The following is a 23032-nucleotide window of genomic DNA, read 5'->3' as shown; positions in this document are numbered from 1 at the left end:
CTCCCCAGACTCCGAACACAACTCTACACATCTAATGCCAACTGACACATCCAGCCCGCAGCCAACACATGACCACATTACAAGCATGAGGTTTTGCCTCTGGACAAAAAGCCCTAAATGCTCCCAACACCTAGAAAGTTGTTATTCATGCAGAGCTTAGGGCACTTCTAATCTGCACCATCAAAACAAAGCTCTGCAATCTTGTGTTCCCCCTCTCCTCCTAACTAAGCAAACCCACCCAACTCCTTAAGAGCCACCAAAGTGCATGGGGACCATGCAATTGGCAGCGATGCATGGTACAAATCCTAACCACATAACAGTTCATTGTATTAAAAACATATTATTGGGTACCAAATCTGGCCTATATTTGTTTTGCCCACCCTTCCAGACCACAGCCTAACGAGGTCCCAAAGCATGTTCCTTAAACAAAATGACAGGTTTGCCTCATAATACGTTGATAGCTGTGCTGCTTAGACAGGGAACAACTGCAGTACCTTCTCCTGTAACTATTGGTCCTTCTTCAGCCATTTACTGTTAACATTTAGACAGGTTGGAGAAGATGCTAAAAGCTTTAAACACAATACTGCATTATATTGGAAAACCTCAGCAGTGGAGCATAGAACAAACATAAGATGCAGGTTCCTAGACTGTTAGTAGAGGTTCTTGTCATTCAAGGCAAATAAACTGCATATGTCCTTTACCCTACTGAAGAAACATCAGACATATACATATATATATATATATGTATCGTCCCGGGAGGATAGCTCAAACGGCAACGTGTTCGCCTTGGAAACAAGTGGTGCTCTGTGTTGTTTTGCATCCAAGACAAATGTGTTGCCCTGAGCTATCCTGCCAGCGCCTATGCCCCTTAACCACACTACTACCCTCCCCTAAGCCCTCTGCTCCTGTGCTGGCCTCCAGTACTAGCCGACAGGGCCCCTTTAGGAACTGTACCAGTAAAGCACTTACTGGGGAATTTGCATATACACACTACTTTCCATGGAAGCACATATTTGAATCCTAAACATGCTATTATGAGGGAATTTAAAAAAGAGCCAGAACATGTAATGACTGAAAATTGGTTTGAGGCTAGACTAGGATATTGAGACTTTATTTTCATTTTCCTTACAGAGAAAGCCAGTAGCATGTAACTGTGTTAGCTTGTGTATTGTGAATGCTTGAGTAATTGTCTGTGTGCATAGCCAATTCTCTTCTGAGCAATAGCCAAAGGGAAGATGGACAAGTGCATATGCACAGAGCTTAGAGGGAACACAAGGCTACCCAGCTTCACAAAATACATAGGACATTACCATGCCACTTTCACATAGCGTATAGAAAATTTGTTTTACATTGGTTCCAGAAAACTGATTGCAGTTTTACATTGCCCTAAAAAACTGTCCATGCCAAGTTCTTCATTCCCCCAGAGCACTACCATGCCAGAGTCCTATGGCCTGCATGAAATTGTCAATCCAGTTTGAGGTTGCCCCCAGAGGATTTCCAGAAGCCCACTAGTTTTCACAATACATACAGAAAACTACTACGCCACATTCAAAGTATGCCTAGAAACATACCTTAAAAAAATGACCCCTGCCAATTTAACATGTTTCAGCGACAATTATAATGCATTTTACATTGTAGCCAGAAAATTACCACATCAGTTTCAGCAGAGAAAATGTGATGGCTCCAGAAAATTGCTTCATTCCAGTTCTACATTGCTCTAGAAAAAATACTCCATACATTTTGTCCTTATGATAGCAAAGTAAACATCTTGGAATTTATTGGAAATTTGATCTGAGCTTCCACACCGGCATTGGAGCAGTTGTAAAAGGGGAATATGTTCAGTTGAGCCTCCCTTCATCGCCACTGGGCCATAGTAAGTTGCAGTGGGTTTTTTGATTAATTCCAGGGAGTATTAGTTTAATTCCATCTTGACTGTCCGCTTACCACCTGCAATGTGTTCATAATGCAGTCTTACACCAAACTTCGGATTTAACAAGTATCATCACATTTCCTTTCTCTGCTGTTCTCTACAATGGCTGGTCAGTAGCAAGATTGATTTGAAGGTCCTTTGCCTCTTGTTTGAGTGGCTTCATGGTCTGGACCCACCATATCTAGCATCCAAGCTTATATTTATCAACCCAGGTGAATGCTTCACTCGGCTAACCTTAATTTACTACAGCTATCACATCATAATTACAAGTACAAAACATATTTTAGGTTGTCTGTCCAGGCCTCCTTGCTGTTGGACAAACTCCTGTTTTACACCATGTTACTAGCCTGACCTTATTTAGGAAAGTACAAAAAATGTACTTGCTGTGGTTGGTGACTCGTTTCAATACTGCATGATTTCCAAATTATGTATTGCTGTACCTAAAGGAAATTAAGTTTGCGAGTTGCTAGATACAAATCACCAAATGTATCACTCATTGTTCCCCAGATAATTGTCAAACCAGTTTCTCTCAATATCCAATGCACACACAGGCACAAAAACATACCATGGCCTCCTGTTGCTTCTGGTCTCACTATGGTGGGCTAAATAAAAACGGCTGAAACTGTTTCATAACCCTGGTAGCCATACATTGTGCATGAGTACAAATGCAGCCCTGTAATTAGTCTCAGGGTGTATGGTACCAAGCACTTGGGAGCGATTCAATTTCTTGCATAACTACACAATTGCTAAATGTGGATTACACATAATTGTAAAAAGGAATACTGATGTTTCCATACCATTCTGGGATTTGCCTATTTTCAGCATGCTACAAACACATTTTGACTCAAACCTTCAATGACAGGAGACTTTTCTGGTTAGTTAAATAAACGCCAAATGCCAACATTACTTTATTCTTCATATGCATTCCACTGTTAGATGTAATAATCAGATATCTGACATTTCAAAAATGACACTTGTAAACAAGGGAAAACAGCAGTTTGAACCACATAAGAAGGTAGCGATTACAGACAGTTTGCAGCGATCAGGGTGAATATCCAGATCAGCAGATGGAGACTGGAAGTGCAGCAGTGTGATTTTTCTGTCATTAATGAGGAAATCATGTTGTATTGGTTGCAGTTCTTTGTTTCCATTTCAAGTAAACAGTATTTAAGTTTAAATGTCTAAAACTCAAGGGGATTAACTCCAGTTACAGCACTGAGATGAGTTGTCTTGGTTTCTCACTTCTAGGATACCAGAGGCTCAAAATCCCTTATGTATGCCACCTGCAGGGAAAGGCCTAACAAAATTGTGCAAAGCAGAAACGCTTTTCTCTCTAAAGCCGTTGAAAAGCTACATCGGCCCTAATCTTATCTCTCAAAATGTTCTAATAATCAGACAATTTAGCTTACCTCCCCTTGAAGGCTGGGAGAGGGGAGTACTAGATGGTCATATTGTTCTCAAAGCTCACCTTGTTACAGTTTAACTGAAGATTCTTTAACATGAAAATGCTACTCCACCTTAACTTCCTTTTGACATTAATTGGAAGGGATGAAAATCTTGGAGGCCCACAATAGGAAAATTGGATTTTTTTTTAGAATAGCGGGTTAATTTAAGGGCACTTCAGGGTACACATTCCATCAACATTTCTAAGTGTATTTTACATCACTTTGAAATGCGTTTAACATTAACCCAACTAAGAAGAGTTTCTAAATTCAATAGATTAGTTTGCTTGCATTACAAACGATCAAGAAATGGTGGGCTGATCTAAACCATTTGTGAAAATTGCAAACATTAAACTACAGCATCCTACCAAAGCACCAAAATACGAGGCGAGTTGGTCACTTAGCTATCAACATAATGACGCGCTCACAGGCCTGGGTTTGAAGACATAGGGCCTCATCACGAGTTGGGCAGTATCCCTTCGGTATAACTGCCGGGATACGGGCTAATAGCGTTACCACCAACTGGTCCAGCGCTATTAGCGCCGGATCAAGGGTTGGCCGGTAATGGGTATTACCCATTGGACCCAATGGGGCAGTTTCGGCACAATTAGTGAGCGCTAATAGCACAGCGGGAATTACACCCGAGAATGGGCATTAAGTTGCTGCATTTACCACCAGTTTACAGCTGGGGGTAAATGCTGACAGACTTGTGATTGGGCAGACCCTTAAATGTGGCAGTAATAGCATTACCGCTGCATTTAAGGACTACCGCCCAACTCATGATGAGGCCCATATTATAATCATGGTATACTGCCAGTGAGAACACACTGTTCTTTGGTGAATGTATTTCTTCCTATCACTTGTAGTACTAAGGACCTGAAAAAAGTGAATATGAAATATGTGCGTGGAACAGAAGTTACAATCACTTTCCTTTCATTAACACAAGGCAGGAGTAATGGATTGCCTGTTTAGGTCATCTTTGGGGGAACTGGTAAGTAATCTTCAGTCATTGTACTTTTTTTTTATCAGAATGAAAAATGTATTTAAAAAACTTGAATTGCTAATGTTTGAATGGCTCATATGAAATTAACACTTCATAAAATATATCTAAAAAAACAAAATAAACACTTTGTAGTGAACAAAGAAGAGAGGTTTCAAAGTGCATGTGCACCAGTGGGCAAATACTGCACACTGGTTGCACAAATGTGGAGTCAGTTGATTCGTGAGATTTAAAACAATTTGTTTCATACATTTGATTATAGTATATGTTTATGTGTGTGTCCTCATTTTAATCACTCAGATTACAGAGTTCTGCCAAAAGACACATGAAATTCTCTTGTTTTCATAACCTAGTAAAAAAGGAAAACCCTCACATTGGGATAAAAGGTAAAAGTTAAATGTAAGCAATACAGACACAATATTATACTGTACAAAATAGAATATAACACACATGGGCTTTAAATAACAGCTGTCAAGTTTTCAAAGCTGTGCAGTTGTTACATAGCCTATAGTCTACAATTTGGTGGTGTACATTTGTTTGATTCAACCAAATACACAAACATGTGTATATATATATATATATATATATACATATATATGAACAAACAAAAGACAAGTGTTGCGGCATTCGCTTGCCCAAAACCCACCACAAAAGGACCGTTAGGATCAAAGTGCGGGGCAGGGATGGGGTATTGGGAGACCCCCTTGGCAACAATAAACAGTCGAATTTGGGTTGACCACATGTGCACAACCAAACTGAAGACTTTAAAAAGATAGGCGATGGAACAACACCAAACCATTTTCAAAAATGTGTAATTCTGCGCCTGTTTTAGTTGTCTTTAAAGTTTTATGGTAAAAACATTCCGACATCTATCTGCCCTCTCTCGCATAAATGAAACCATTGCTTACAATAAATACAATTACAGTGGAGCTTATGTTACGCAAAGGAACCATTCTTTAGTTATACTCTGGCTACAAGGACCCGGACTATAGACAACATTTGGTGTGAGTACCTCATAATCGGATTGGCTAGAAACTCTGTTCAGGTAATCAGAACATCATATAGACGGGCGCACCAACAACGGATCGAGGAAAAGAATACTAGCTGTATATTTCATAAAATATTTGATGTTCTTAATCGATTAACAACTAAGCAGATAATTACAGAGTGACAAGGTTAATGGGCTTCACTAGCCCTTTCCGTTTCCCTTTCATGTTTTCTTTTATACATAATACGTTTGTCTAATGTATCCTCTCAAACAGCAATAGTTTTAAAACACGTTATTAATGGGAATTACATTATACCTATGCACTATGGGCCGTCAGTCTCAGGTATTATGTCATTTCCATAAAATAGGGCTTTTCAGGCAATAAAAAGTCAAAAAACATTTTGCAAGTATACTGCCCATAACAAGTGTAAGAATGCTTAGAAATATCTGTTACAATGAAATGGCAATACCTCATGTTATCTATACACTATATATATATATATATATATTTCAAGGTTCACATTTGTAAAATCACAGCTAAGATTTACTTGACATGTGTCAAGTAGCAATAAATATACTTATTTAAATTTTTTTTTAGTTAAGATAGGTCACATGGGAGTGTAGAAAGTTCACCCCGAGATGGCAGATATTTCATAGTCACTTGTAGATGTCAGCGGCTTGCCTACCATTCTTACATTCTTAGCGTTGGTTATCCTGGCCATCATAGACGCAGGCTTATCAAAGTACCGCACCAAAGCTTGCTCAGTCAACAGTGAGGCCAAAAACTGTTCGAACGTGATGGACCAGTCTCTGTCCAAGCTTGTGCTTCTAGGCAAAGCAGCATTGTTACTGCTTCTCACCAAAATGGTATCCTCACCAATGTCCTCACAGTGTAGCTTGTCATCCTCATGCGAGCACACGCTCAGCACTGAATAGGAAGACATGGAGCTGTCATCTTTAGTGTCATCATCAGATATGAGCATTGAGGAACAGGGTCCGTTGTCCCGGGGAGAAGAATCATCAAGCTTCACATCTTCCATATGGTCAGTGCCGGCTGTGTCATCATCGCTGGCCGCACGACTACCTTGGGAGCTTTCGTTCTGTTGCAGATGGTACTCGTGGCTGTCCTTTTGAACCAGGACATCCTGCATCCCCTTGTTGCAATGGCTATTGTCCTCTTGCATTGGTTGGCTGGAAAAATGTTTACCCACTTCACCAATCTCTAAAAGCAAGCTGGTAACGGTGGCAGTAGCGTGATAGAGCTCCTGCTCAAACGGGTCTTCACTAAACATGTTGTACATGGTTTTGCACAACTCGATGAACTGTCCCTAAAGGAAAGAGAACAAAAACATGTTGACAACTAGTTCCTCTTCATCAGTGGAGCATGACAGGGATAAGACATTGCATGAAGCAGTTTCAAGTAACTTACTACAGTATGTTATTTAGTGTTTTAAAATGCGTCCGCTTTTCAGCACACTCTTGAATGACAAGAACTTACCCGGATTATCTCCCCCTAGTCTCGATGCATCTCACTCTGTGCCTAGCTTCAACCCATTCTGTCAATCAGCTCAACTCTGATTCCTACTTCCGTGCATTTCCACTGCGCATTTTAAGAGTTAGAGTACATCTAACAAAAATCTCTTTCATCAGCAAAGCTCTACATTCTGCCTTCTCTTGAAACATAGTACTCATCTTCTCCCCTTTCCACAAAGTCATCCATTCCAAAACACCCGCCACTTCTTACTCTTCAAAAATTCAATGCACACAGCAGACTTGGGTGTAATTATTACAAAATGTATAGTTATATATTAAGGTCAAGTAATAATTGTGATTATTCAAGGTGCAGGAGAGAGAGAAAACAGCCCTGGCACATGGGCTGGTAGTTACAAATAGAACAAAATTAAAGTTCCCAAATCGGGAACTCCGGTCCCCTGCACACTGTCACTGGTTGTAAAACAGCCAAGAATTAAATCTAAAGTTCACTCGTAGAGTGTTTCTGATGTAAGTATAAATATTTAGTCCCAACAGTTATTACAATATTGATCGATTTAAACAATTTAAACAAAACATGTTCTTGCAAGATGATGGTTCCATAACCCAATTTTATTCATGTGACCCAACGCGTTTTTCAGCTTTGCACTCTTCATCAGGGATCTTTACTGGTTCCATTTTCTACAAATAATTCAAAAAGGAAATTTTAACTTACTATTACATACTCCATTGTATAACCAAATACAATGATTTCCCATTATTAACTGAGTTCACGTTCCTGTACTAATTATCAGGATACATATTTATAAATAACAAAAACCAGAGGATATTTAACAGGGATAATACCTTTAAGTTTCCAGGGTGTCCAGTCTACTTCTCTAGCAACCCAAACGTGTAGCCATAGGACCCTACTGGAAAAAGAGTGTAGTATGAGGTAACTTACTCTGCTGGGTTTAAAAAGAACCACATTTTGCCATAAAATATCTAAAAGCTATTAATGCATGAAGCGAGAAGTCTCACCTCTCCTTAAATCTGGATGCACACCCCAATTCATCAAAAACATTTGTAGAGATAAACCAACATCTTTGGTCAACAGAGAATCACACACTTCTCTACTCCTATGGATAAAGTAAAACCATAGGTATGTACAGAAATGTCCTGAACATATTCAAAAATGCAAAGTGCAGAAAGCTTAAAATGTTTCATGATGAATAAGATCTTAAACGTCAAGTAATACCATGTTCACTCATATAGTATTTACTATCAGTCAAATAGGATAACTTAGACTGAGCCCCAATTATGTATATGGACTTTATAACAAGAGCCTAAATATAATTTTTATTAAACATCAATTTGCCATATCCTGAAGCGTAACAACGTCGCCCCATTATGACGTGAAGGACGTCATGATTGTAAACAACATTTAAGGTCTCTGTAAGTTGTCGGCCGACATTTGAAGTAAATCAAGATGATCTGTTCTTAAACTAAAGAGGCTAAGCTTTCTTGCAACAAAACTATTAGCTCTTACTTATAAAGAGAAAAAGGGAAAGTAAGTCCTAATTATCAGTATCAACCTTCATTTGTCGTGCACTGGTATAGTGTTCAAGGAATTTCCAACAAAATTGAAAACATTTAAATCTTTGTTAGTCATTGTGCGGCCCCTAGATTCCACATAAGTGCAAATCAAGCTAAGGTTTACAATGATATATAACTAAGGCTAACTGTGAGAATATGGTCAAATCCTAGTCACTAAAAGATGTATGGAATTTAATATAGTTCTTGAAGACCTGCAATTTACCCTCATTCCCTAACAGAGTGAACAATCTACGTTCACTAGGGCGATTCCTAACAAGGCCCAGCTATTATCTATGATATTGATTAACACCACTTGATGACAATAACAGTTTCCATATGTATTCTGACCCCTCTATGAGGCGTACAGTCTAGATTCACCAAGATGGTGAATTATTTTACTTCAGACTTCAAGAGTCAGCAAACAACTTGCAACTCCCATTTACTGGCATAGACAGACCTTAAACACTGTTTACAATCATGATGTAATTCACGTCATAAAGGGGTGACGTCATTACGCTTCAGCAGCACGGCACGCTTTTAAGCTGCCATTTTGTTTTCGCAATAACAAAGCGGATTGGGGAGGACACGCGCATTACTGTTGCAGGTAATTATACACTGGGGTCAATATATTTAGGCACTGCCTATAATCTATCTAGACTGACTTTTGGGGATAAAAAGCAAAACGATTTACATTATTTTTTGGTCTCCGACCACAATTTGGACATTAGAAGTTTGCTTAAGATCCATACCAGGGAACGCTCATGAAGTATTGAACCACTGTGCCACAGATCGGGAACATACCAAGCAAGGTAAGGCCCAGATTTTTTATTGTTATGATGACACGAGTCACAAATATGGCAAATTGATGTTTTATAAAAGTTATACTTAGGCTCTTGTTATAACGTCCCTATACAGAATTGGGGCTCAGTCCAAGTTATCCTATTTGACTGATAGTAAATACTATATGAGTGAACATGGTATTACTTAACGTTTAAGATCTTATGCACTGTGAAACATTTTAAGCTTTCTGCACTTTGCGTTTTTGAATATGTTCAGGAGATTTCTGTACATACCTATAGTTTTACTTTATCCATAGAAGAAGAGAAGTGTGTGATACTCTGTTGACAAAAGATGTTGGTTTACCTCTACACACGTTTTTGATGAATTGGGGTGAGCATCCAGATTTAAGGAGAGGTGAGACTTCTCGCTTGATGCATTAATAGCTTTTAGATACTATGTGGAAAAATGTGGTTCTTTTTAAACACAGCAGAGCTAGTTACCTCATACTACACTTTTTTCCAGTAGGGACCTATGGCTACAAGTTTGGGTTGCTAGAGAAGTAGCCTGGACACCCTGGAAACGTAAAGGTATCATCTCTGTTAAATACCCTTTGGTTTTTGTTATTAATAAATATGTTCCCTGATAACTAGTAGAGGAACGTGAACACAGTTAATAATGGGAAATCATTGTATTTGGTTATAAAATGGAGTATGAATTAGTTAAGTTAAAATTTCCTTTTTGAATTATTTATAGATAATTGAGTAAAGATCCCTGATGTAGAGTGGAAAGCTTGAAACGCGTTCGGTCACATGAATAAAAATGCGTTTTGGAACCATCAACTTGCAAGAACATGTTTTGTTTAAATTGTTCAAATCGATAAATATTGAATGCGCCTATGGAACATATTGTATTAACTGTTGACACTAAAAATTTATACATACATCTCAAACACTCTACGAGTGAATTTTAGATTAAATTCTTGGCTGTTTTACAGCCAGTAACAGTGTGCAGGGGAAGGGAGTTCCCGATTTGTGTAGTTTAATGTTGTTCTACCTCTTACTCTTCACTCATTTCTTCAGATTGTGCTACCTAGATCTCCACTCAAATAAAATTTCTGGGTTCAAACTTTAACCGCCCTTTCTTCTCACAACCTGTTTCCATGAACACCATCCCTCCCTATAACGTTGTCCAAGTCTCTGATGACAAATCTTTAACCTGCCGCTCTTGTGGTAAACCGATTTCCTCTCCTCTTGATGGCCTTCCATTCTAAGCATCTTCATCTTCCTCAATTACCATCCGATCATAAGCACTCTTCACTGGAACCTTCCCCAAATCTTTCTAACATTCTCCTGTGCTCTGCCTTCTGAGGAAACTGGTAAGTGATAGGTCACTTGTCCTCCCTGACTCAACTTTTGCCTTTCCTCTCAAAACATCGAGTGTTAGTTAAATTGCAGCTGTCCTTTTCTGATTCTGACAACGGTCTGCTCTCCCTACTTCAGACTGGTGTTTTTTCTTTAACGCCTATGTAAAACACACCTACACAATCTGAAACCAATTGCCTCCTGCTTCAATTTCTGACCAACCCTTTAGTATCCTTGATATATCTTGTGTCTTTAAGACAGTGCATCGGCCGACAGGTGTTTAAATTGTCTAATTTGGTCATTTCAACAGTTGTTTTTCTTGTGCTGTCCTCCAGTCTGTCAAATTGCATTTTTTACTATCCATTTTACCGTTTGGTTTTGGGCAACTTATTTTCTCCATTTGATTAATGCCCCATATTACCCATTCATTGGACATTTCGGCTAATTTCTCAGCTGAAGATCCTGAGATATGGTTGGTCATTTCCTCATATGCACTGCTACTTTGGGACCAATACCTACAAAAGTCTCTCCACTATTCAAATTCAGAGATCCTCTCATTCGCTCCACATGTGCCACTCAAAATGCACTAACCTCAATTTCTCTGCCACTACTCCCTTCCCTTGTAACATGTTCCCTGTACTCTAATGCATCCGTCCAACCCAACGCAACTACATACTTAATCAGTGTCTCCTGTTTGTACAGCATTTTACTTTACCTGCAAAGAGGCCCACAGGGCAGAGTCTTGGAGTGCGGCATCAGCTCATAGCAAAGGTTCCTCATTCTGTAGTTGCCAAATATACTCGCAAAGGAGTCCAAATGTCATTAGGCCTGCATGATGATACTATGGTAGATACGTACAGTTCTTCCCCGTCCGCAGTATAAATGAGATCTCAAATCCACTCTGCATGTGTTGGAGAGCTTTTCAATTTATAATAATGTAGTACACATCTTTTGGCAATTACACTTGCTACATTAAAGAGTCGCCTAGTCGCCACCAACACCATGCCTATGTCCCCCAGAAGGTACTGGACATGGGCCATTGGTGGGTTGGAAGGGGGGGGAATATCCAGCATCTCATGCAGGGTAGCCGATAGCCCCTCCTTGAAACTGGCAATACCCGGGCAGTGCCAGAACATGTGTATTGCATCTGCCGGGGTATGGCCACATTTCAGACCTTCAGCAGAAGTGCCCTGAGAAAATGTCGCGAGTTTCACTGGTGTGTAGTGCAGTCGATTTAAGAGCTTGAATTGGTTGAGCCTATATTGGGCACAGAGACACCTCGCTAGTGAGAATACAGCATCTCTGCCACTGGACATCATTGAATTGGGTGCCTAGATCATGTTCCGATTTCTGCCGCATAGTGTTCTTAGTGGATTGTGCAATCAGACCCGGGCCATAAAATCTGGATATCAACCGTCTGAATTTGTTACACGTGACTATTGTGTCTTTGAGTGGGTGTGTTTTAGGTTCATGCGGAAACATTAGCCACAGACGTTTCGTTGCGGCTCTCAAACTGTAATATTGCAGGTTAACAATAGGGTTGCTGCCAAGTCGTCTAGTGTCGCAAACTGGCCGCCTGGGAAGAGGTCACCCAGTACCAATCCCGCACTGTCACCCCAGGATTTCTGCAAGACCTTTTTAAAGGTGGGGGCCAACCCAGGGAAATTCCAAAGCAGTATATTCGGATGGTAAAGAATCGACAGCTCCAGCCTACGAAACAACCTGGCCCAAGCATTGACAGTCGTGTGTAATGGGTCAATGGTACAGGAGTCAGTATATCTGTCACTAAAGATGACTGCCTTAAGGTTGGTGGGTGATGCCCCATACCTCTCAAGCGTCACGTGCATGGGTTTGGGCCCGTGTGCATACCAATATCCTGCATATTGAGCCTGAGAGGCCCGATAATATAGTTCAATGTCGGGGGCAGCCAGTTCACCCCCAACCCCCACTCATACGGTTTGGTGAGCTTCTCCCAACTCATCCTGATGGCATCAGTCCCCCACAGGAACCCCACCATCATGAAACGTATAGACGTGAAGAAGACCCTGCCCGGCCAAAAGGGAATATTACCGAAAAAATATAGTAGCTTTTTGGAAGACTATGATTTTCAACAGGGACAATCGGTCATACAGGGAAAGTGGTAATTTGGCCCAAATTTGTACCTTCACCTCCAATGGCTGCATATATTTGGCATAGTTATCCACATACAATGTGCGCTGTTGTCATGAGAGCCGTATACCCCAGTAGGTTTGCCACCTGAGGTGTGGCATCTGTGAGTGGGAACTGTTAACGCTATAACCAGAGTGCTTTGTAAAGGTTTGTACTTCGTTCATCATCGGGCCAAGGTTGACCTCAGGATTCTGGACGTATATCAGTGCGTCATCGGCGTATAGGGATATGACCTGTGGGGGTCCGGACATACAAATCCCTAGGTGCCCATGTCTACCGCTCAAGACCACAGCGAGTGGCTCTATTGTTAATGCAAACAGGGGAAACAAAGGGCACCCCTGGTGCGTTCCCCTGTGGAGAGAGATGATAGGGGATAGCTTAGTATTGGCCCTCAACCTGGCCTCCGGCCATGAATAGAGAAGTTGCACATATCGCCAAAACAAAACACTGCCTGAGCATACACTGATGAAGTACCCTAAACAAGTATTGCCAGGACACCGAGTCGAAGGCTTTCTCTGCATGCTGAGACACTTCCACCGCCCTGGCCCACTGACCGATCTGGGAGATAATGGCAAAAAGCCTACCGATATTCTGAGCTGCAGATCTGGTCAGGATGAATACTGACTGATCAGGATGCACTAGAGAACCATGTAGGGGAGGAGTCTAGATGCCAAGACCATAGCGAAGATCTTAGCATCTGTGTTTAGTAATGATAGTGGCTGGTATGACATGACCTAATTTGGTGGCCTCCCAGCCTTTACCAGGACTGCAATCATTTCTTTGTGCATGAACTGTGGGAGAGTTCCAACATCAAGAGACTCCTCTCATATCCGCACCAAATGCGGAGCCAGAGCACCTTGCTAGTGAGCATACAGCATCTCTGCCACTGGACATCAGTGAATTGGGTGCCTAGATCATGTTCCCATTTCTGCTGCATAATGTATTTAGAGGATTGTGCCGTCAGAACCAGGCCATATAATCTGGATTTGGTACATGTGACTATTGTGTCTATGAGCGGGTGGGTTTCAGGTTCATGCAGAAACATTAACAGACGTTTCGCTGTGCCTCTCAAACTGTGATAATATTCTTATGGTAATATTCCTTATACAGTTCAATCCCCAGCGGGTCCGACCACAGGGCCTTGCCAGACACCAGGGCTGCAATGGCACAAGTTATTTTGGGCGGAAGGTCAAGTGCTAGGAGTGCCGCTTCCAGTAAAGCCGGAAAGTCTATGCCTTCCAAATACTGTGCCAGCTCCTCGTCAATACTGGTGTCTCGACAGGAATACAAAGGCTCATAATACGCCTGGAACTCTGCGTTGATATTATCATCTGAATTTAATATAGCCCCGAAAAAGCAGTAATACCTGTGATAACCCAAAGGAAGAAGTCAATTTTTACTGCCCTAGCCAAAGCCTGGCATTTTTGCTTTGCCATAGCAGTGAGCAAGTACTGGCTTAGCAATGTATAATACCTCCCTGTCCACCAGGTTTGAAAATTGCATTATGTTGCCCTTAATCAGCCCCAGAAGAGCTCCATCTTTCGTCCTCCTATTCTCGTTCTCAAGATGTCTAATTTGCCCCTTGTACTCGCGTAGTTCCCGCCTAAGTGTCTTAAGGATCCTGGCAGTCAGCGAGAGCAATTCCCCACTCTTAACTACTTTGAAAGTTTCCCACAATGTTGAGTACATGGCCACTGAGTCTGGGTTTGTGTTGAAGAACTCTTCAATTTTAGAGTAAAGTGTCTCCGTAACAGTGGGATCTCGTAATATCGTGGCTGGCGAACAATACTATAGAAGAATGATCAGAAAACGTGCGCGGTAAGAGAGACCACCCACACACCCTCCATATCAGGTGCGTGGGCAGAAGTCAATCAATCCATGAAAAGGAATCGTGGACTGTGGTATATGTATATTCTCTGACCGTGGGGTGCAACCCACGCCAGATATCAGACAGGTTTAGCTGCAGCATGATTTGCGACGGGGCTTAAGCTGCCATGGTGAGAGGGCAGGGGTGTAGTAGAGGAGCGATCCATGGTAGGTTCAAGGATCATATTCATATCCCCCCAAACCACAGGTACATCAATGAGCTCAATTATTTTATTTTGGTATTTGGTTTATTTCAAACCTTTGCCTCACAACAGATACAATTCAATACAGTTCAAACATCATCAGCTCATCATCAAAAGTAAGCAAGACCATTTCAAAACAATACAATTTGCAAGTAATAAAGGAAATATACCAGTCTATCAATGTAAAAAAGAAAACCTACTCCCCATAGGGGTCTACGATGTCCTGAGCCCATCTAGGCAGATAAAAAATCTTCTTTAATAATTTTGTTAAAGCCAGTACCAATTTAAAATCATCTCCTTAGCATAACGCTGTACACCATTCCTCATCATTCCTAGATGGAAATGCGCCCACATAATCCACCCAAATAAGTTGTTCTTAGATCTTCCAAGAGGGGGCAAAAAAAGGGTCAGATGTTTAAGCATTTCATTTGACTTGTTACAAAATCGGCATGCTATTTTACTGCTCTCCACCTGGTTGCAGCAGTTGAGGAACTCTTGTATGGAACAGGTTCAGCCTAAACCGTGTCAGATATTTAGGTACATTGTTTAGTGATTTAGTCTTGTATCTTAGATAGGAAGACTTGATCGGGATTTCTCGTTTGCTGTTGAGATCCAATCCCTAAGCCAGACTTTCTTTTTGACTGCTTCCGGGTTGGATCGCAACAGGTCTTCTGACACGTTTGCTCTTTCCAATATATCTTTGCAGAGTTTGGACCAGGTTTACAAAGCCCAATCCCAACTCACTTCCTGCTTTTCTTTTTTAGAACCTTGAATTGGGGAGGAGAGTTCTCTAATAGTAGCTTATGATACAGTAGTAGGGCTTTCCAGGTCACCACAGCATACAAAGACAGGATCCCCAATTCATGTCTTATGAGTACCATAGGTGTACACCGTGAGAGGTGGAGAATTTTCCTTCAGAACAGCCCTTCCAGTTTCAGCCAGATTTCCCATGCCAAACTTAACAAGGCTTCCCCTCCATATGTCAAGATTGGGGTCACCTTCTGCTTACAGAATTTGGGGACTGGTACCAAGGAGAATTTCCCAAATTTCCTATGGATCACACAGCCCTATGTTGACAAGTTCCTGTTCTTTGATTTCAGCTCAAGTACTCACTTAGCGTTGCATATACTTGAATTGTTCCCCAATTCCCAGGTACTTCACATTATCTACCAGATTTATTGATTCATTTGCCAGGCGCCAGATGAATTTCTGTCTTTTTCTCCACTTTAAATTTGGGAGAACTAAAATTGCAGAATTTGCTACATTGATCTTTAGACCATTGGTCTGTATGTATTTTTGGAGAGCATTCAATTTACTTTGTAGTCTGGTCAAGAATGATCTAGTCGGCTGTATGAAGTAGCCAATCTCTCTACTCACCATTTAGTTTAGGTGGAAAGGGACCCCCTCCCCTAATGCTTCTTTTAGATTAGCGATAAACAGGTTAAAAGGTTCTGGTGCAAGGGGGCAGCTTTGTTTTAAGCCTCTTAAGGTTATAATATTTTTGGATCATATTTTCCTGCATTGAGGTGGAGGTATACAGGGACATGATGGGAGAGAGAATATCCTGTGGGCAGTTCCATGCTGCCATTTATTACCACAATAAGTCCCGGTCAATACTGTCGAATGCCTGTGTGAAGTTGATGAAAGCATGTAGATTTTCCTACCCTCCCTCAGTGCTCTGATTTTTAAGATGTTTAACAATATTACATTTAGGCAGCACCCTACATCTTTTACAGACCCAGTTTTCCTCAGAACTGTAGTGCCCCGATTCAATAACCCATCTCTTCAATGTAGTCAAAAGGAGGGAAGGGAATATCTTTCCCAAGGCATCCAGGAGGGCAATAGGCCAGTAGTTTTTTGGATCCGATCTAATGCCTTTCTTAAAAATCGGGATCACCACTGCTCGTTTCCAGGAGTCAGGGGTCTCTCAATGGCGACGTAATCTCCATGAGGGGAGTCATGCAAAATTCTGCCCACTCTTCCAGGCTGTTTTGAGCATGAAATTGGACAACCCATCTGGACCTGGGGCCCTAGAATTACTAGCCTTTTTAATCAGGTCCATGATCGCTTCCTTTGAAATAGTCAAAGCCCATTCACTCTTAGTCAGTGGGGGCAAAGCCAGAGTCTTCAGTGTTACTGGCTTCTCATACAGTGCTCCAAAGAAAGCTACCCAGTCCCGCTCACTTACTGAGTTGGACTGAGGGGCCCTCTGCAGTCCCCCTGTTTCATTCAATAGCAGCCACAAGCTTTGTTTGACAATATCCAATTTTTATATTTCTGCTTTCTTTCTTTTAATCTCATCGCCTTTTTCCAACATCGTGTTGAGGATTAAACTTCCGATCTCTTCTCAGTTCTTGTTTTTTTTTGTTGCTACCTCTTGATCATATTGATGTTTCTGCTTAAATTGGGGTCTTCCGCCCGCCACTTAATCTCTTCAGTAATCACTCAGGAGGGGTACATAATCACTACTTATGTTTTTGTTAGTCAGATCAGCAATATAACAATTATTCAGAGACCACCTCACCACGGTTTAGACAAAGGCGATTTCTTCCTGGGGCTACTTCCAGACTGATGTTCCACTATTTACCGACTTTAAGGATGGTTGTACTAATGACATTTGGACCAGATCATGGTTGATATGAGTCATGAGCACAACCTCCACATTTTTAACCAGGGGGTCAATTCCGGAGGAAACAAAAAAGTTGTCTAAAGTAAAGCCTTGATTATCCCCCGGAGTATGTCCATTTAGCATAGGAAAATTTTGTTCTGCCATTTCCTTCATCCAGATTTTAGCCCTGGTTATTTTCTTCTGTCCCAAATTTAAATCAGGGTTTGTTTTAATTCCTTTCTCATCTGTCCTCAGACAGCTGGTGTTAAAGACCCCACATATTACAATCATGGGAGCTGCAAAGTTTGCTACAAAAATCATCTACCACTTTCATAACCAAATCCACAAAACATACATATTCCCACATTAGCGGTTTCCAGTAAATGTTGATGATTACTAGGTGACGGGAGAACCCCACCTTTAGCCCTTCCCATTCCGCTAATATTGTTTGTATGTATGGGTTTATGTTACAAAATTCAACAATCTAAGCCCAAATCCTTTTTAATTAATATTAAAAGGCCAGAGCTAGGTCTCCCTTTTCTGCGCTTCATAGCGGTGTTTAGGTTTCTACCCTCGGCTCCTGGGGCAGTCGAAAGCCAAGTCTCTTGCAAACACAAAATGTCAAGGTCATCGAAACTGCTCACAGTGTTGTTAAACAAATGGCTAAATCCCCTTGTATTTCATGGCCCGAATACCATCCGCTCGCTGTCTACGGGCTCCCAGCATTACTGGTTTCTGTTTGCATTTAGAGTACCAGCCACCAACCCCCAGCTTTCACCCTCTAAACACGACTACAGGTGGCGATGGGGTACACAGTTATTACCCTCTTGGACTCCTTTTGTTGGTCAAAGGTGACTTTAATTGGGCTTTTCTCCCCCGATATCACCTCTTGATTGTGATCCAACTGCCCCCTGGAGAGCCCCCCCTCTTGCTCCCTTGGGGCTCTCCTAGTCCGACCTCTACAGCCATTGGTGTTTCAGCCCGCTGAGATCCTTTTCCAAGATCGACATATGTATTGCCAGGGTGAATCATTTTGCAACGTATATCGAAACCCAGGGGCCAAAGGTGTTCTGCTGATTCCAGTACCAAACTGGACATGATTTTGGAGTTCACCTCCCGGCAGGCATAGTCGAATTTCTGTTGGATTGGAAATTCGACTGCTCTAATATCCCCTGAGTCTATTGCCTCTAAGGCGGGAATGTGGTGTAGAAGTCTTCAGATATTTGTATGGTTCATTCGCAGCCCTTCGTTTACAGTCAGCATTCTATCCAGGTATAGCTTTTGTATTACATTGCCGTTACCAAGCAGGGTTGATCGTTTGATTCCTTTAGGCCTGTCTTGATTTTTATACAACTGAAGAAAAAACTCCTTTTCGGGCACATGTGAAGCAAATAAGGATCTACTAGGGAATGTTTGGCTTGCTATCTCAGCATAGCTTTTTTGCTGCTGTGCACCTCCCCTAGCTTCCATAGGGAAGTGTATCTCCTTTAGAACTGACTTGTTTGTGGGTAAATCATTTCCAGACATAGTTTTTTTTTAAAAGAGTTAAAGGTGACAAGATCGCCATGTACTACTCTTGCTATTGCCAGCCTGCGTCTCTCCTCCAGAGTTATAAACCGGTCTGTTGGAGGCTGCATTGTTGGAAAAACGACTGGTAGACTCGCTTCAATATCAACTGGTGGCAGCTGAGCATCTTCCACCTCCACATTCTCTCCCTGGGGAGAGAGAACTGTCGGCTCTTGATCAATGTCAATGGAATCATACACCGACAGATCCCAGAGATCCTGATCAAATAAATTAGCAGGCTCAGTTTGAGTACTCATTTTTGCAGTCACTCCTGCCATGATGTTATCATCCGATGAGTGGGCACCAGATTTGTTCCCATTTTTCGATTTACCATATTCTTTTGAGACCAGGGTCTCTGGTACTAGTTCCACCGCAGGGTTTTATAGGCTTCTAATAAAACCCTGGGCATCATTTGATTTAGGTCTTTATCGCAAATTCTTCGTTTTTTTCTGTTGTACCTGGGCGAGGGGTGGGTTGCTTCTACCCATCCTCTTCCTTTTTCTTGAGTAGAAGATCGTAGGTTTTCCCCTCGACTTGTTCCTCTTCAGACGGCACAGTGTCAGAGGATGTCCCTTCTGCCACAACGATCGCAGTGGTACCATCAGCATTCTCTGCTCCAAAGGAGGAATTGAAGTGAGCAGCGCTCATGAGGGTTTCAGAAGAGAAACGATCACCCAGTTCGGTTCCCTCATCCCCAGTTAGCCGAACTGATCGTTGTGGATTGTTTTATGAATTGTCTATTATTGTTGTCAAGTCCTCGATGGGCCCCTCATAGGGGTTCATTATGCTTTGATTGTGGTCAAGGGGGTGTGTTTGGGTTTTCTTTGACAACTCCTTTAGGCATTTTTAATGGGGTTCTTTCCCCCATTTCAAAATCTCTCTTGCCGCTTCTAATTGGAGTTTTTTTTATTAGCTCCTACTTCGGCCATGTGGTCACATAACAATTTTTGTAGGAGAGTTTCTGAGGCGAATTCTTTGTCCAATTGGCAGAGTTAACAAAGGCTTCAATGTGTATCAATTTAGAGTGTGTCATAGCCAGCATAGTGGCTTGGTCTTTATAACTGTCATTGATGGCTTCGTAAAATTTCTAAAAAGTTGCAAGTGATAGTGTCAAAGCCGACATCAAACTGCATTGGATTTGTAAATTAATCAGGTTTTCTTTGATGTTAGTTCCGATTCTCTTTTTTGTGCTAATCTGGCAGCACTTACTTAAGGGCCTGGGGGCTGCATCTGCTTCGCGGAAGAAGAGGAGTCTGAATCAGAATACCATGTGTCCCTAGATAGGTTCATACTCGAGGCAACACCTCTCCCAGTAATATTATTCATCCGTTCAGTTAATTCTTTTGTGGTTGTCAAATCCTGAGTATCTTTTTGCAGCAGTTCGGTGCTGAGCTGCAATCTCGAGGGTTCTTTTTGATTATTTTAAATTAATAAGGAAGCAATGTCTTATCAGGCTAGCATTTATTGCTCTAGTTTCCAACTCCTTTGCAGAAAAATCTATAACCGAGCAGGAGTCCACAGCCATCGATACACTCCCGAATGTCTGCCACCCACCTCCTTTTTTGAGCCAGGATGATGTTTAGAGTAGCCACTGGGCTGCCCATGATTGAGTTTTGCATCTCAATGGGCCAGGGTGGTTTGACTATACCTGGGGGAGGAGATGATATAGCCCCCCACCAAGCCCTGCAGGAGCTCACTATCTGCTCAGAGTAAGATTTCAACAGGTGCAAATTTTCCAGCAAGAGCGTGTCTGATGGTTCATTCAGGGGGGCTTCCCCTGTTGGGTTCTCCAAATCTGCCCCCGCCGGGCCAGGTCTTAGGTGGGGCTTTCTGCGGAGAATTAAGCACGTTTTCTTAAGATCGATCCGTGGAGATTTGGTCAGTGTTCCTTTAAACCATAGCTCCAACCATTGTGGGAGGCTGCCTGTACTCAAGGGGGTGACCTTAAGTTTGCTTCAGGTACAGCCATGGGGGCTGCAGGGGAGGGGGTAAATTGGTTTGCAAAAAGTCGATCTCTGGGTAGATGGTGTGAACCAAAGCAGTAGTTAGAAAGTGGAGGTTAGTAGGTGCCTGGCCCACCATGTTGGATTCATTGGCCGTGTTGCGCACCGGCAGTTGAGCCAGAGACCAAAGCGGGCCAAGGTCAGGGGCTTGACTTGACTCCAAGGGGCCCTCTGAAGTGTTCTGAATGAGCCCATATGACTCAATGCCTGATGGGACCGAGGACAAGTTCAAGGGGAGCAGTGGAGAAATAACGTCACTTTCCAGGTCCGCCCCACTGTTTGGGTGGACTGATTTAGCTGTACTCTGAGCGGTGCTAGCCCAATCATCCGGGGATGTGAGCAACCGTTCCGCCCCAGGTTTATTCTGCTCACCTTGTTTCCAGGAAGCGGCAGGAACTCCTCTCTTGCGAAGAGGTGCACTTGCCTTCTCGTCCTTTGGCTGCCATTCGTCGATCCATTCATCGCATTGGGTTCCATCCCAGGCGTAGAGTGCAGTAGGCTGCAGGCTCGATCCTCCTCAGACAGCCACTCTTCTCCACTCCGCGCCACGTAGTGTAGGGGCTTTTGAATAATACTGCGCCTCTCACAATAACAATGGTAAACAGACTGTCAGCACACAGTCCCGAGCCCTCAGACTCAGACAGCCACTCTTCTCCACTCCACCTTGTGCTCAATTAGTATATCTGCAAGAGACCAATAAAAACGTGGGTCAACAGCATTAGGGCCATGGGAGTTTACCAGGGGTAGGTCATCCCCATCCAATGTTCCCTCTACCACCACATGGGGATTGACATGGCTTCTATCCACTTTAAACAACACTGTGGGATGTATCAATGTCATCACCCCCTGGCTTGTAAGGAGTAGGACATATAAAGACGCTGCCGGACCCATTTGCCGAACGATTCATTCACTGGGACCAAAGCATGAGTCTCCTGAAGGAGGAGAACCTTCGGGGCATGGCCCCTCCAGGGACGTTAACAGCCATCTTGCCTTAGCCGGGTTATTAATGCCCGAACATTCCAAGATATAAAGGTAACCGTCCCTTGCAGGCTCCGCTCATCCCCTCCCGCATCAACCAAGAACCCCCGGACGTAGGGACCTTTACACACAACAAGACCTCCAATGTAGCATACTTCACTGTTTGCCTGAACTTTTGTAACTTTATATCACAATAGGAGCTACTGTGCTCTCTGCCACCACCCTCCTGCTCCCCTGTCCCACCCCATCATCACCCCCAACTTGATGATTATTACCCATACCCATAGCAACAGAGATCGCTTGGGATGCAATGCAAGCAACAACTGATTTTGAAACACAACCAAGCGCTTTGGCATGTGACAAATCAGAGCCAATTTTGTCATGGGACAGGACCCTATTAAATAAGTTCCAATGTTGGTGGTGCCAATGATCATTCGCTCGCAACAGAGAGGCCAGGGTCCAACCCCCCAAGCCCCGTGGATGGGGATCTGCCAGAGAACCCTGCGGGGTGAGCGGGGTTGAAGCTTTGATGTATGTGAGGGCATCTGCAGGGCTTTCGAAGAAATGCGCTCAACCTCTGTGCTGAAAGCAAAGTTTAGCGGGAAATATGAGGGCGTGTGGTATCTGTCGGAGTCTCAACAGGCTTTTAACCGGGACAAAGTCAGGGTAGATATGTATTTTAGCCCATTTGAACTAAAGTGTGCCACGCCCTCTGGCCAGCTTCAATGTGAGCTCTATGTCTCTGTAATTCAACAGCTTAGCAATGATCAGGCACACAGGGTGCTCCAGGTGCCAGCATGAGCTGTGCGCGCTCGACCTAAAACTGCTCCAAGAATTAGGGCACCCCCCACAATAGTTGCTGCAGGAGCTCTTCTACAAATGGCTCCATTGCCCCTTTCACCTCAGCCTTCAGCACCCCAACAATGCGGGCATAGTTACGCCGAGAGTGTGGTTCCAGATCATTGCATTCACTCCGGATCACTGCCAGGTCCTCCTTCGTCGATGCAATATCTCGATCGTGTTGCACAACTTTATCCTCCATGCTGCTTCTTCTTCTTCTTATTTGGAGCGC

The 23032-nt window shown here is 42.6% G+C and overlaps 1 protein-coding gene across 1 annotated transcript in view; it reads right to left on the bottom strand.

The window, feature by feature from the left end:
- Positions 1 to 2797: 2797 nt before the first annotated feature.
- TBC1D9 (TBC1 domain family member 9) overlaps positions 2798 to 23032 on the bottom strand; it is a 573450-nt gene continuing 553215 nt past the window's right edge. The window contains exon 21 of the mRNA XM_069631194.1: positions 2798 to 6688. Coding sequence (XP_069487295.1) covers positions 5990 to 6688 — 699 coding nt within the window. The 3' untranslated portion in view covers positions 2798 to 5989. The remainder of the gene's footprint in view (positions 6689 to 23032) is intronic.

This window comes from Ambystoma mexicanum, chromosome 6q (assembly GCF_040938575.1).
Source record: "Ambystoma mexicanum isolate Mex_15411 chromosome 6q, UKY_AmexF1_1, whole genome shotgun sequence".
NCBI lineage: Eukaryota > Metazoa > Chordata > Amphibia > Caudata > Ambystomatidae > Ambystoma > Ambystoma mexicanum.
Note: the sequence above shows the minus strand (reverse complement) of the source record. Positions and strands in the feature narration are given on the sequence as shown.